Source organism: Natrix helvetica, assembly GCF_964273705.1.
Source record: "Natrix helvetica genome assembly, chromosome: 1".
NCBI classification, from domain to species: Eukaryota; Metazoa; Chordata; class Lepidosauria; order Squamata; family Natricidae; genus Natrix; species Natrix helvetica.
The window spans coordinates 365,238,007-365,252,170 of record NC_138548.1 but is presented as its reverse complement, the minus strand read 5'-3'; the positions used below and the strand labels follow the sequence as shown (position 1 = coordinate 365,252,170).

The 14,164-nt window shown below is 46.4% G+C and overlaps 2 protein-coding genes across 2 annotated transcripts in view; both read right to left on the bottom strand.

Moving 5' to 3' along the window:
• The window catches only part of LOC309384807 (uncharacterized protein), a 31,141-nt gene that overhangs the window by 8,472 nt on the left and 8,505 nt on the right, over positions 1–14,164 (bottom strand). The window lies entirely within an intron of this gene.
• Positions 9,726–12,806, bottom strand: LOC309384832 (zinc finger protein with KRAB and SCAN domains 5-like). The gene is made up of 4 exons (XM_081938646.1): positions 12,269–12,806; positions 11,923–12,037; positions 11,739–11,806; positions 9,726–10,510 (listed from the first exon to the last, which is right to left on the bottom strand). The coding sequence occupies exons 1-4, from the start codon at positions 12,683–12,685 to the stop codon at positions 10,499–10,501; spliced, it is 612 nt and encodes a 203-aa protein (XP_081794772.1). The 5' UTR covers positions 12,686–12,806; the 3' UTR covers positions 9,726–10,498.

Here is a 14,164-nt window from a genome sequence, read left to right as displayed (position 1 = left end):
AGGAGAAGAAGGAGCAGGTCCAGTTGCAGGTGAGACACTTTAATGTAGGGAGCCCAAAAAGGGAATAAAGAATGAATACTTCACCCCTCCTTCACAAATTTCAAACATTCATAATATGTGATGATGTCCCACCAATTCTTGTATGAGATTGTTCCATTGTTTTCTCACTCAACCTCACTGAACTCGAGTGCCGACCCACATAATGTAATGTCCCCGCTCACCTGTGTGGACCGTGCATTTTTGCACAAGGCTTCCTCGCCACTCCCATCGCAGGGAGGCGGAACCGGAATGTCCAAGATGGTTCCGCCCCAGACGCCTGATGGAACCTGATAGGTTCCAGACGGAGCTTGGGCCATTTCCTGTAGCCCTGACCCGCACCCCGATGGAGGACCTAGTGGCTGCATGGAACAGTGCGGCCACCGGGGCCTTGGACCGGGTTGTGCCTTTGCGGCCTCTCTTGCAGCAGCGAACCACCCAGGCCCCTTGGTTTACCGAGGAGCTGAGGGTGATGAAGTGCCGCAAGAGACGCCTAGAGAGCAGATGGAGATCGTCACGCTCTGAATCTGACCGATCACAGGTGAGAGCCCATTTACGGACTTACCTTGTGGCGTTAAGAGTGGCCAAGCGTCAGTATTGTGCCACTCTTATTGCGTCCGCAGATAACTGCCCTGCCGCCCTGTTTGGGGTAACCCGCTCCCTCCTTCAACAGAGGCCGCGGGAAGCCCCTTTGCAGGGTAGACCAGAGGAATTTGGGGAGTATCTGCAGGACAAAATCGCTCAGATTCGAAGCGAGTTGGTCCCTACTAGTGGTCTAGAGGGGACATCGGAGGTGGGTCTTGAGGCTCCACTCTGGGAGGAGTTTGACTCTGTTACTTCCGACGATATGGACAGGTTGCGTAGGCGACTGCGAGCCACCACATGTTTACTGGACCCGTGTCCCTCCTGGCTTGTACTGGCATCCTGGGAGGTCACACGAGGCTGGCTCCAGGAGTTAGTCAACGCTTCTTTGAGTGAGGGGTTCTTGCCGGCCGTCCTGAAAGAGGCGGTGGTGAGGCCCCTCCTCAAGAAGCCTTCCCTGGACCCAGCTGTGTTAGCCAACTACCATCCCGTCTCCAACCTTTGCTTTCTGGCGAAGGTTGTAGAGAGTGTGGTGGCACAACAGTTTCCACGCCACTTGGAGGAAACTGATTATCTGGACCCGCGCCAGTCTGGTTTCCGGCCCGGCCACAGCATGGAGACGGCATTGGTCGCATTGGTGGATGATCTCTGGAGGGCCAGAGATGGGGGTTGCGGAGATATCGGCGGCTTTTGATACCATCGACCATGGTATCCTATTGTATCGACTGGAGGGGCTGGGGGTGAGGGGCACCGTTCTGCGGTGGTTCTCCTCCTACCTCTCTGGCCGAGTGCAATTTGTATTGGCAGGGGGGCAGAGGTCGACCTCGAGGCCGCTCACTTGTGGGGTGCCACAAGGGTCGGTCCTCTTGCCTCTCCTGTTCAATACATATATGAAGCCGCTGGGCGAGATCATTCGTGGGTTCGGGGTAGATTACCATCTGTACGCGGATGATACCCAGCTGTACATCTCTACCCCAAACCACCCCAACGATGCCGTCAAAGTGATGTCCCGGTGTCTGGAAGCCGTACAGATCTGGATGGGAAGTAACAGATTCAAGCTCAACCCGTCCAAGACGGAGTGGCTGTGGCTACCGGCACCCCAGTTCAACCAGCTGATTCCATCACTGGCCATTGGGGGCGAACATCTGGCCCCCGTGGATCGGGTACGCAATTTGGGCGTCCTCCTAGATGCCCGACTGTCAATGGACGACCATGTGACAGCCGTGGCAAGGGGGGCGTTTCACCAGGTTCGCCTGGTGCGCCAATTGCGACCCCTATTGGACCGGAACGCCCTTCGCACAGTCACCCATGTGCTTGTGACGTCCCGGCTAGACTACTGTAACGCTCTCTACATGGGGCTCCCCTTGAGATGCACCCGAAGACTGCAGTTGGTTCAGAATGCGGCCGCGCGGGCAGTTTCGGGAGTCGCTAGATACTCCCACGTAACACCTCTCCTGCGCGGGCTGCACTGGCTACCTGTAGCTTTTCGGGTGCGTTTCAAGGTGCTGATTATCATCTTCAAAGCGCTCCATGGCACAGGACCTACTTATTTGCGCGATCGTATCCTGCCCCACACATCCCTTCGGCCGATCTGCTCACACAGAGAGGGACTCCTCCGCGTGCCGTCCACTAGGCTGTGCCAGCGGGAGACGCCCAGGGGAAGGGCCTTCTCTGTGATGGGCCCGACCCTCTGGAATGACCATCCCCCTGATATTAGAACAACCACGGACCTCCGCTCCTTCCGTAAGAAGCTCAAAACCCACCTGTTTAATCTAGACGGCCTGGCCTAATTCTAGCTCTCCCACCTCAGTCTGTATTTTTAAATTTCACGGGTTGGTCTTAAGGCTAAGTTTTTAATTTGTATAAACTTGTACAGGGGTTTAAATCCGATTTTAATTATATTTATTATTATTTGTATGGTTTTCATTTGGTACCTGTACACCGCCCCGAGTCCCTCCGGGGAGAGGGGGCGGTCTAGAAATCAAATCAAATAAATAAATAAATAAATAAATAACGTCTAAAGCATTTCCATGACTACTATCAACTTGAGAAGGGGGGAAAATGCCATGCATACTTTTGGCCAGAGTAAATAGTCTCATATTTCTGTAACTGGGATGTGAATGCGCATGTCCAGAACCCTGCCATAACGTCCTGTTGGAGAATGTGATTCATGACTTCAGGCAGAGGGGAGGAGACACAGGGGTAAAGTTCAGATGCCATTAAGCGGGATTTAGTTTCGGCTCCACAGAAGTCCATGCCAAGAAGTTAGTCCTAACAAATGAATGGGTTTTTTTTGAACTTTGTCTCGAGGCTTGTAAATTAATTAGGTCAGCTCTTGGAAACTTCACAGATTTTCACAGAAGATTTCAGTGTATATGCAAACGTCAAAGGAGTAATAATTTCATAATTCAATAATCCAATTCCAATAAGATGGTGTCAAGCCTCCCAGTAACATGTCCCCAAAAATGAAGTCCAAGGCATCTATCTTCCTTTTCAAAGCCACTTATTAGAAACACATTAAATTAGCAAGGACTTAGTGTGTAATTCAGACCCCGAACCAGATCCATATTACACCCAATAAAAGCATAAATTAGAAACTTCCCCCCCTGAGTCACAACCACCAATCAATTATCAGTCCAACAGCCCAGTGACTCCAAATTCCACCTTCAGCCAGCTGCAGGCATCGTCTCTCTTCCCACAGGAAAGGAATGCCACCTAGATATAAATATTCCCCCTTTATCTTTACATCCTTTCAATAGTTAGAAAGTGGCGATCCACTGAAATATTTATAAAATTAAATTACTACAAACCTAAAAGCTAATAGAAAAAGAGTACGAAGGCTACAGGAATATCAGTTTGCTGCAGAAATTAAATCCAGAAAGCACACACAGGTAACTGATTCAGCAGGATTCATTAACTTCTCTTTACATACAATATATGACACATAAGTAAATATACAATACCAACAGGGAGAGGAGAGAAGTTTTTCATTTCAGTTCAGAGAGCAGACCAGACTAGTTTTGATTCTCAGCACAGACTCAGAGTTGCAGGGCTAAGCCACGCTCTGGCTCCAAACTGTTTCAGTTTCCAAAGAGCTCTCATTTGCTGACCCAGTTACTATGCCTATTCATTGGCTGACTTGTTACCATGTCTTCCCAGTCATGAACTCTCATGTACTGGCAAAAAAATATGGCTACACATATGTCATCTTCAGGGTCGATAGGCTTCCCACCTTCAAGTGCAAACAACTTCCTGCAAAGAGACAACCATAAAAGATTAATTAACTCTAACCTCCCCTGCCACCTCCAGGAACCCTGTGGCTTATGAGGATTCTTCTCATGGAAACTTTTAATCATTCTATCAGCATTCACCTTCCAGCTTTTTACGCAGGTTGTCTCAGAAATAGGATATCCTTTCCAATGTATTAAATACTGTAATTGCCCCCTATAAATATGGGAATCTAAAATTCGTTTAACTTTGTAATGTTCATAACCCGCAATCAGTAAAGGTTTCTGTGGAGCCTGATCTACTGGCCTAAGGAAGGAACTGACAGCCCGCTTTAACAAACTGCTATGGAAAACTGGATGTACTTTCCCTAGTAGGCGTGGGAGCCTAAGTCTCACCGTAACTGGGTTTATTACCTTGATGATTTCAAAAGGACCTAAAAACTTTGGTTCTAACTTCCTAGATGGCCACTGCAACTTCAAATATTTTGTAGACAGGTAAACTTTATCGCCTACTTTAAATTGTGGCTGCTGGGAACGATGTTTAGCAGCTTGCATTTTTTGATTTTCACGACTTCCGCTAAAGCTTGCTTAGTATTTTCCCAGGAGTTTTTCAACATCCATCCATTCATTTACTGACATGGATGAGGGGGGGGGGGCTCTGTAGGTAACTCCAGCATAGGGACAAATTCCATCCCAGTGCTGATTTGAAATGGAGTTAACGCCCTGCTACTGTGCACTGCAGTGTTTAAGCCTGTAAGAGCTCTACCCAATTTGATTGCTGATAATTTACATCAGAAGTCAGAGACAAAGAGAGGGGGAGAGAGAGATGAGAGAGTCAGAGGGGGGAGAGAGAGAGAAAGAGAGAAACAGGCGGCCAAGCTAAGTGCCTGAAGGACCCCATCCTGTCACTGGGAGTCCAGGCGCTTCAGCGAGCCTCTCTGGTCCGCGGGATTTAAAATTATGAATTTAGTGGTCCCTGAGGTCTGAAAGGCGGGTGACCCCTGATTTACATAACATCTCAAATACTGCCCAATCTTACGCCAGTCTGATGTTCTGCCTGCTCCATTCATGCTTGGATGGAATGCAGAACTTTGCTCTTGGGATGACCCAATCACTTTTATAAACTCCAGCCAGAACTTAGCCGTGAATTGGACACGCCTGTCTGATACAATCCTGCAAGGAACCCCCGTGTAGCCGATAAATGTGTTTAACAAATAGTCTAGCTAATTTCCTCGCTGAGGGGGAGACCATTGCAGGCTATAAAATCAGCTTGTTCGGAGAATAAGTCAACCATGGTCCAGATTGGTGTCAATTCACTGTCCTCAGCTCCTTCATTTCTCTGGGGATCATGGAATACATTTTTGGTTTGGGTAATTTGGCTCCTTCCACGAATTCTATCATGCAATCCGTGGATCGGGGGTGGGGGGGAGGTAATATATTGCATTCTTCTTCACTAAAGGCCTTCTCCTTTTGAGCCATTCCTGTGGTTTTCTGACCCACTGCAAAGAGCAGGCTGGTTCAATAATGGCTGTTGTTGGGGAAAGTAGGGGAAAAATAAGGGGTGGGGGGTTTGGAATGTATTCATATCTTGAGAGGCTTTCTAAGGGTTCTAATTAAATTACCAATATTTACCAATTTCCTCGTTGGAGTCGCACTTGTCAGTTTCAGCTCTTGAGTGTCCAAATAGATGAAAAAGCTGGAGCTGCCTTTCCTTCTCTCGCTTGGGCTTCACTGACCAGTCAGGGAGGGAGAATAACCTGGGTGGGAGGGGGACACGGGGGTCCTGTCTTCTCCTGGTAAAGAAATAACAGCCCAGCATCCCATAAGCAGAGCTGTGCAACAACAGGATTTCGATAAAGGCAAACGCAGCAACCCAGAACACCAGAAAAGAAAGCCAGCTATACATCTTGCAACAAAAATGGATACCTACACAAAGGTCATCTTGCTAACCTTGATGAGAGACATCCCCTAGATGGTTCCCTGTTCACAATCCCTTATCCAGCCCCACAGACTCACCTTTCTTGCTCATCAGGTAGGAGAAGAGCCCCATAGCCAGGAAGGCCGCTCCTATCACGGCCCCCACAGCCCCCGTCCAGAGTTTCCTCCTGGCAGAGCTGGAGGAATAGACCTCTGGGGAAGGCGAAGGAGCCTCAAATGAGCAGAAGGATCAGGCCCACCTTCTCCCAAGTGGGTCCATTCTGGCTGTCCCCCTTCTCAGGGCAGGGTGGGGTCCCCAGAACAAGAGGGGGGGGGGCTTACCCCACAGGATGGTGATGGGGGCCTCCAGGCTGGCGTGCTCCAACTTGCAAGCCTAGAGGTCACCCCGCTGAGGCTGGGTCTCCAGCATCACCTAGAGCTGATAGGTCCAGTCTGTTCTGGAGCTCCTCCCCGAAGTCCACACCCTCCTTCTCTGGCAGCCCATTCTTCAGCCACTGGACCTCGATCTCCATTACTGTTCTTGAGCCAGGTTTCATTTAATGTTTTTCCTGCCCAGGTGTAAAATTTTACTTTTCGCCACATTAAGTTTCATTTTGTTGGATTCAACCTTCTCTCATTTGGATCAGAAAGGCACTATATGCATAAACATAAAAATCCATACAGATATGGTGGGTCAGTAGTTAGAATGCAGTACTACAGGCTAATTGACCATAGTCAGGAGTTCGATCCTGACTGGCTCATGGTTGATTCAGTCTTTCACCCTTCTGAGGTGGGTAAAATGATGCTTTGGACAATACGCTGACTTTGTTAACTGCTCAGAGATTGTGGTAAAGCATTGTGGATTCGTATATCAGTGGAATTGCTTTTGCTATAGTTTCACCCGAGCATGGATCCTTTTATGAGAAGTAAGATGACCATTCTGAGCGAAGCTCTTTCCACATTCCATGCATTTATATGGCTTCTCCCCTGTGTGGCTTCTTTTATGGGAAATAAGATTACATCTACGAGCAAAGGTCTTTCCACATTCCATGCATTTAAACGGTTTCTCTCCTGTGTGGAGCTTTTTGTGGCTTCTAAGTCCACTGCTCTGAGCAAATGTCTTTCCACACTCCATGCATTTATATGGTTTCTCTCCTGAGTGGATCTTTTTGTGGCTTCTAAGTCCACTGCAATGATTAAATGTCTTTCCACATTCCATGCATTTATATGGCTTCTCCCCTGTGTGGATCATCTTATGAGAAATAAGAGTAACTCTTTGAGTAAAAGTCTTTCCACATTCCATGCATTTAAATGGTTTCTCTCCTGTGTGGAGCTTTTTGTGGATAGCAAGGTTACTACTATAAGCAAAAGTCTTTCCACACTCCATGCATTTAAATGGCTTTTCCCCTGTGTGGATCTTTTTGTGGATACTAAGTCTACTGCTCAGAGCAAAGTTCTTTCCACACTCCATGCATTTATATGGTTTCTCTCCTGTATGGATTATCTTATGGGAAATAAGAGTAACTCTTTGAGCAAAAGTCTTTCCACACTCCATGCATTTATACGGTTTCTCCCCTGTGTGGATTCTTTCATGGGAAGTAAGTCTACAGCTGCGAGCAAAGGTCTTTCCACACACTATGCATTTATATGGTTTCTCCCCTGTGTGGATCCTTTTATGGATAGTAAGTGTACTGCTATGAGCAAAGGTCTTTCCACATCCTATGCATTTATATGGTTTCTCCCCTGTGTGGATCCTTTTATGGCTAGTAAGTAGCCTGCTTGTTCTAAAACATTTTCCACATTCCAAACATTCATAAGGCTTCTCTTTTGTTTCAATCGTTTTTTGATATGTAAGGAACTTATTTCCAAGAGAAAGAATGAATGTCCCATTGTAATTTTGTTCATCGTGTCTTATAGCATCTTCTCCTTTGTTTTTGGTTAAATAGTGTTCATTTACTTGTACTTTAGTTTTGATTAGCTTCACACTTTCCCCAATAAATTTTTTCCTTGTTTTCTCATGTGGGGCAGGAAAGCCTCGCATCGGAGCATCAGTGGAACATGAGTTTTCCTCATTGCAATTCTTTGACTGGTTTCTCTCATGGCTTTCGAATTCCATTCGAATTCCAAACTTCTCCGTTCCATCTTTAGCACTGATCACTTGGAACAGTTCACAGGAATCTTGATTCTCCTGCCCGTTGTTACCTTCAAAGCAAAAGAGAAATGAAAATGATAACAAGGTTAGAGAAAAAGATCAAAGTGTAGAAAGTCAGATGAATTTCCTACTGAATTTCTCAGAAATTCCATTAGGTTGCATGTTTGCATGCTTACAGGGGTGTGATATAGACATGATGATTTCTACATTCATGAGTCACGAAAGCTTTCAAAATATCTAGAAAACATCTCTTTCTTTATAATTGTCTATATATGTGCAAATCTCACTCAGAGTCTGTTTTATAAATCTCAAGATTTATTGGGGTGGGTTAATTTCAGCAGAGACCTGTGAGAAATGAAACAATTTTGAAACAAGCTCCTTCTTCCCTGATGTACCTTGGAGCAGCTGCTCCATGATGTCTGGCGGGCGGGCGGTATCCCGCTCGGCCCGTTCCTTAATTCCAACCATGAGACTTTGGAGCGAAATCCTTGCTGAAGCCTCCCATTGGTTTGTAAACGCTCTTCGCGCTGAGACTGGAAAGGTTGGGAGGCTTCAAGAATGGCTATTTCACTGCCCCAAAGTCTCATCGGCTTGCAAGGGCTCTTTGGCCGGATCTGGTACAGGCGTCAGTTTGCAGAGAACGGAGGCCTAAAGTACTTTAGTGTGAGATCACACGAAACCAAGTAGTGCAAGATCTCAGGTTACTAATCTCACGTGATCTCACACCACAGTACATTAGTCCTACATTCTTTTAAGAACAGAGGATTGCACGAGATCCAGGGCAAAGGTCTTTGAAAACGAAGAGGACTTTCCTCTCTTTGCAAAGCATTTTGCCCTGGATCTGGTGCAGGCCTTGGTTAGCGGAGAACAGAGGCCTAAAGCACTGTAACGCGAGATCACGTGAGATCAACAGTGCTAGATTTCTCATTACTTAAAAAAAATACAAATAATACAAACCTAGATTTCCCACTACTGATCTCACATATCTCTCACTACTTTTTTTTTCTGCAAATGAACTGAAATAGTCCTCCCTTTTCTGCAAATTCACCAAAGTAATAATACAATACAATACAATATTGTAGCAAAGGAACATCATCGCAAAGTACCGCTTTGCGCTCCACAGCGTCGGGGAGGCTGAAAACGGGAGGCGCAGAGGGTTTGAGAAGCCAAAACCAAGCCCTTATTTGCTCTCTAACACACAGATATTTCCACCCATATTTTTGGGAGAGGAAAAGTGCATCTTATAGTCTGAAAAATATGGTATGTCCTGGCGGGGTGAGGTGTGGTAATCGATAGGGTTCTTGAATTGGATTGGGAGAATGCTCGTCCATGTGCTAAGTGTGAAAGTTCTATTCTCACACACTTTTGCAGGATTTCAGAGGACAAATGACAACACATTCCTCTCACATGAGCTCCAAAGGACACATAAAAGCACACCTTGTTCTTTTCAGCCTCCACAGGTAAGTTCAAATAGAAATGGAAAAATACAGACAAGAAATGGCAGAGAAAGCATGTAAGCAGAGAGACATCGACTCTTTCCTTCCTTGGAGTACGAGAAGATCCTTTCCATCTCCCTCAAAGGAGATGATATCTGATTAGTAGTTTTCAAATCAAAAACTAACTATAATCTCTCTTCATGAACTCTCTGTAGACTAGAAAACTCTTACCCAGAAGAGAGACCACGTTCCTATGGTTTTCAAGCATGACTTCCAAATGCAGCGCTTTCTGGTCAGGATCCATTTGAGACCATTCCTCTTCAGAGAAATACACAGCCACCTCCTCAAAGGACACCAGACTCTCCTGAACACGGAAAAAAGAACAGGAGGATTTGCAAGATCTGTTCATTTTCATTGATGATTTAGCCAAGTGGATAGAAGAGGAACTCCTCAAATTTGCAGACAAGACTAAATTGACAGGAATACCAGCATTCCAGAAGATACACTATATTGCCAAAAGTATTTGCTCACCTATCCAAATAATCAGAATCAGGTGTTCCAATCACTTCCATGGCCACAGGTGTATAAAATCAAGTACCTAGGCATGCAGACTGTTTTTACAAACATTTGTGAAAGAATGGGTCGCTCCCAGGAGCTCAGTGAATTCCAGAGTGGAACTGTGATAGGATACCACCTGTGCAACAAATCCAGGCGTGAAATTTCCTCACTCCTTTATTTATTTTATTTCTTGGATTTCTAGACCGCCCCCTCTCCCAAAAAGGGACTCGGGGCGGTGTACAGTCAATGCAGATAAAAATACAATCATAAAACAATTAAATACATTTGGATGGAGGAGATAGGCTGTACAAGAAATAAATATATTCTAAAATCCTAAAAAACATCCCCAAATACTCCTAAATATTCCAGTCAACTGTCAGCTGTATTATAAGAACGTGGAAGTGTTTGGGAACGACAGCAACTCAGTCACGAAGTGGTAGGCCACGTAAACTCCTCCAAAATCAGTGTGTGACCTCACAAATGCGCTTCTGGAAGAATGGTCAAAAATTTGCATAAACACACTCCTGAATCTTGTGGGCAGCCTTCCCAGAAGAGTTGAAGCTGTTATAGCTGCAAATGGTGGACCGACGTCATATTGAACCCTGTGGATTAGGAATGGGATGTCACTTACAGTAAGTTCATATGCGAGGAAAGACAGGTGAGCGAATACTTTGAGCTCCAGATATAGAAGGATCAACAGATTGGGCCCCATCTAACAAAATGAAGTCAACAGTGAGAAATGTAAAGTTCTACATTTAGGGAAGAAAAACCAAATGCACAGGCATAGAACAGGTGATACTTGGCTCAACACTACTAAGTGCAACAGAGATCTTGGAGTCCCAGTGGACAACCACTTAAACATGAGTCAGCAATATGCTACAGTTGCCCCAAAAAACCTCAAACAGAATCATAGGCTGCATTAAGTGGGATAGAATCAAGATGACATGAAGTGTTAGTACCATTTTATAATGCCTTGGGAAGACCACACTTTGAATACTGCATCCAGTTTTGGTTTCCAGATGTAAAAAAAATCTTGAGACTCTAGAAAGAGTCCAGAGAAGAGCAACCAAATTTATTAGTAGACTGGTGGTTAAAACATAGAAAGAACTATCGCTCTGTCTATCATTGATTGATTTAGTAGTCTGAGTAATGTTCAGACAAAGAAGAGAAAATTCCCTAGGAAAGTCATTTCTCAGCCGTTGCAAAGCAGGAATGTTTGATCTCCAAATCATATAATTGGAAATTATTTTGTAGCCCAAAGTACCGTGATTACATGTTCAACATGGCCACTCCCTTTGGATTTTAATAGTCTGCTCTATTTTTTAATATGATTTGCTTATTTTTGAACTACGGGCTATAAACCAGGCTTTTTAAAAATTGTAATGTGGCAATGAATTTAGTTATTTTTCATTAGCCTTGCACAATTCCAAGTCAAAGAATTACCCCCAAAAATGGGCCTCTAGCAGTTCCTGCCACTTTATTCCTATTTCTTGTAGGACTTTTAAAAAATTGCTTCTTATAAACTCAAAGTTGGTGGAGTACCTAGCAGAACAAGATAACCAGAGGAAACTACAGTATGTTGTAAGCAACTTCAACCTGCTATTCTGCTCTCCATGTTGTGGAGGAACAGAAAAATAATCCAGATCAAAAGGTATAGGGTTTCCTGCCTAGGCAGGGGGCTGGACTAGAAGACCTCTAAGGTCCCTTCAACTCTGCTATTGTATTGTATTAACAAGGTTTGTGGGGGGGGGAACTAGAAGGAGGGAGCACTCTGCACATCGCTTCACTTCCTGAAGGGAGAAGAGAAATATAATAACTTCCCTTTCTTACTTGGTTTGGATGGTCAACTGCTCTTTGATCTCCGTCATAAAAACCAGAAAGCTTCTTTCTTTCTTTCTCTGTAAGGAATAAATAGTTTCAAAATGCATAATTAACAAAATAGGAGGAGGTATTCTATAGAAGAGAAGAGAGAGTGAAAGTAAGACAGAGGGGCAATTGGAGGATCTTCCATTACCTCCTGAGGTGTCCTGACTTTGATCTTCCCAAGGGATTCTCCTGAAAAATAGCTCCTGAGGGGGATTTGATGGATTCTTCTCTCCGTCGGGATCTCTGATCTCCACAGTGCAGCCCTTCAAATAGGGGGAAGGAAAAGAAGAAAGAGAATTAATGTACATCACATGCCACAAAGTGGATTCTTATATTTGGAACACAACCTCAAAGCCCCCAATATCCACCAGTGAGGATGAGTGAGAAAACAATGGAACAATCTCCTATGATGAAGGCCAGAGAAGTTTGGGAAGGAGGGGTGAATTATTCAAACACTTTCTCTATTCCCTTCTGAGCTCCCTTAAAACTCTCACCTGCAACTGGACCTTCTGCTCCTTCTGCTCCTCCGCATGGCTCAGGAGGAAGCCTTCCGCCAGGGCCACCGCCTGGGAGCTGCTCTCTGCTCCACACTCCCGCACCCAGCTCTCCATCTCTGGGGGCAGGAGACCCAGGAGCTGCTCCAGAACCACCAGGTCCAACATCTGGGCTTTGGTGTGTTTTTCTGGTCTCAGCCATTGCCTGCAAAAGTCATGGAGTCGGCTGCAAAGTCCTCGGGGACCTTCAGCCTCCCGGTATTGGATGAAACCCCAGGGCTGAACTTCGGAAGGGCGGATGGTTTCCTCCTCCAGGATCTTCTGCCCAGTCCTTGTCCAGGGCTTCCCCCCCTTCCCAGGCTGAGCAGCTGAAGGGCCTTTTCCGCTTCCCTCCTTGGCCAAAGGTTGTGTCTCCATCCTTTCTCTGTCCTGCAGAGCAACTCCAGGTGGGTCCAAGGACTCTGGTGGGTCTCCAGATGCCTTTTCCTTCACGGGGGAATTTCTGGGGCTTCAGGACGGATCCCTGCAAGTTATTCCGCTCTTTGTTTTCCTCTCCAAGAGAAACTTTTGCCTTGCAAAGATTTCAGGTTTCTGCATCTGAGATGGAAGGAAAAAGAAAAGCCAAGAATTGGAAAGTGGAATTCAGCCACTGAAGAACCTTCACCCAACCAACCCCAAGCGGCTCATCCCAGCGCAGAGCCGGGAAGGAGGCAGCTGGAATGGGGAGCCTGGTGCGAATCCTGCCTCCTCCTCGCCCGGCTTCTCTCCTCTCCTGCTGGGCCTCCGCAAGGATGACCCTCCCTTCTTCCCCCACCCATTCGGGCTCTTCCACGGTTCCCCGCTTTTCCCTGCAGGGCGAGGGCGGCTGGGGAACATGGGACCCAGGAAGAGCCCTCCCCCCCTCACCTGGAGCACGTCTTGATGTCCCACCGCCAGACTCTCCTGCAGCCTCTCCTGCGGAGCCCCAGGGGTTAAGGAGAGCGAGTGGGTGGCGTCCTAGAGAGGCAAGGCTCAGTGATGTCACTTCTTTCGTCGCCTCCTATGGGAAGCCAGCCGTGACGTTCGGCCTCCAGTGGGCCAATGGGGAAGCGCCTGGAGTTCCCTTCCCTTGGCAGACGGCGCCCCCTGGAGGATTTGGGCCAAAGTGCCAGGATCGGAGAAAGGGCGGGAAAGAGGAGCGGGTCTGAGGGGAAAAGGGGAGTGCAGGGATGACGGGCTTGGGACAGTGGTGGGGTTCAGCCAGTTCGCAGCACTCCGGGAGAAACGGTTGTTAACTTTCTGAGCAGTTTGGTGAACTGGTTGTTGGAAGAAATCATTAGGGCAGAGAACCGGTTGTTAAATTATTTGAATCCCACCACTGGCTTGGGAGTAGGGGGAAGAAAAGTCCCTCTCCAGGGTTCTCTGTCAGACAAAGGAATCAGTGGAACAACTTGAGATTTACCTCAGGATGTTCCTCAATGTCTTCTCTGCTGCGAGTGTCAGATACATTTATATTGATATAAAACTAGAAGTTTGTGTCAGTGTTTCCCTCTTCATTTGGACACCAGCTGCATATTTCCTCCACAATAAACCTCTTCAGTTTCACCTTCCAGTCGTGGGTTTCTATTTTATCCCGATAGCGTCGGAAGCAAAAACAGGTCCAGTTCCAAGAAGGGAATAAAATGGAGGCTGCTTAAAATAGGAGTATTGACGGGCAGAACCAAGAACGGCCTGCAGTTAGAAGAGGACAGAGCTGGAAGGGACCTTGGAGGACTTCTAGTCCAACCCCCTGCTCAGGCATAGGAGAAGTTATATATACCATCTCTGACAAATGGCTGCCCACTCTCTTCTTAAAAATTAAGAGGACTGGAGGCTAAAACATATGAAGAACGGTTGCAGGAACTGGGCATGTCTAGT

Coding starts and splice junctions, on each gene's coding strand:
- LOC309384832 (XM_081938646.1), bottom strand. CDS start 12,685: ATGGAGACACAACCTTTGGCCAAGGAGGGAAGCGGAAAAGGCCCTTCA. Junction 12,038..12,268: donor AGCAGAAGGTCCAGTTGCAG/GTGAGAGTTTTA, acceptor CCCTATTTGAAG/GGCTGCACTGTGGAGATCAG. Junction 11,807..11,922: donor AAGTCAGGACACCTCAGGAG/GTAATGGAAGAT, acceptor TATTCCTTACAG/AGAAAGAAAGAAAGAAGCTT.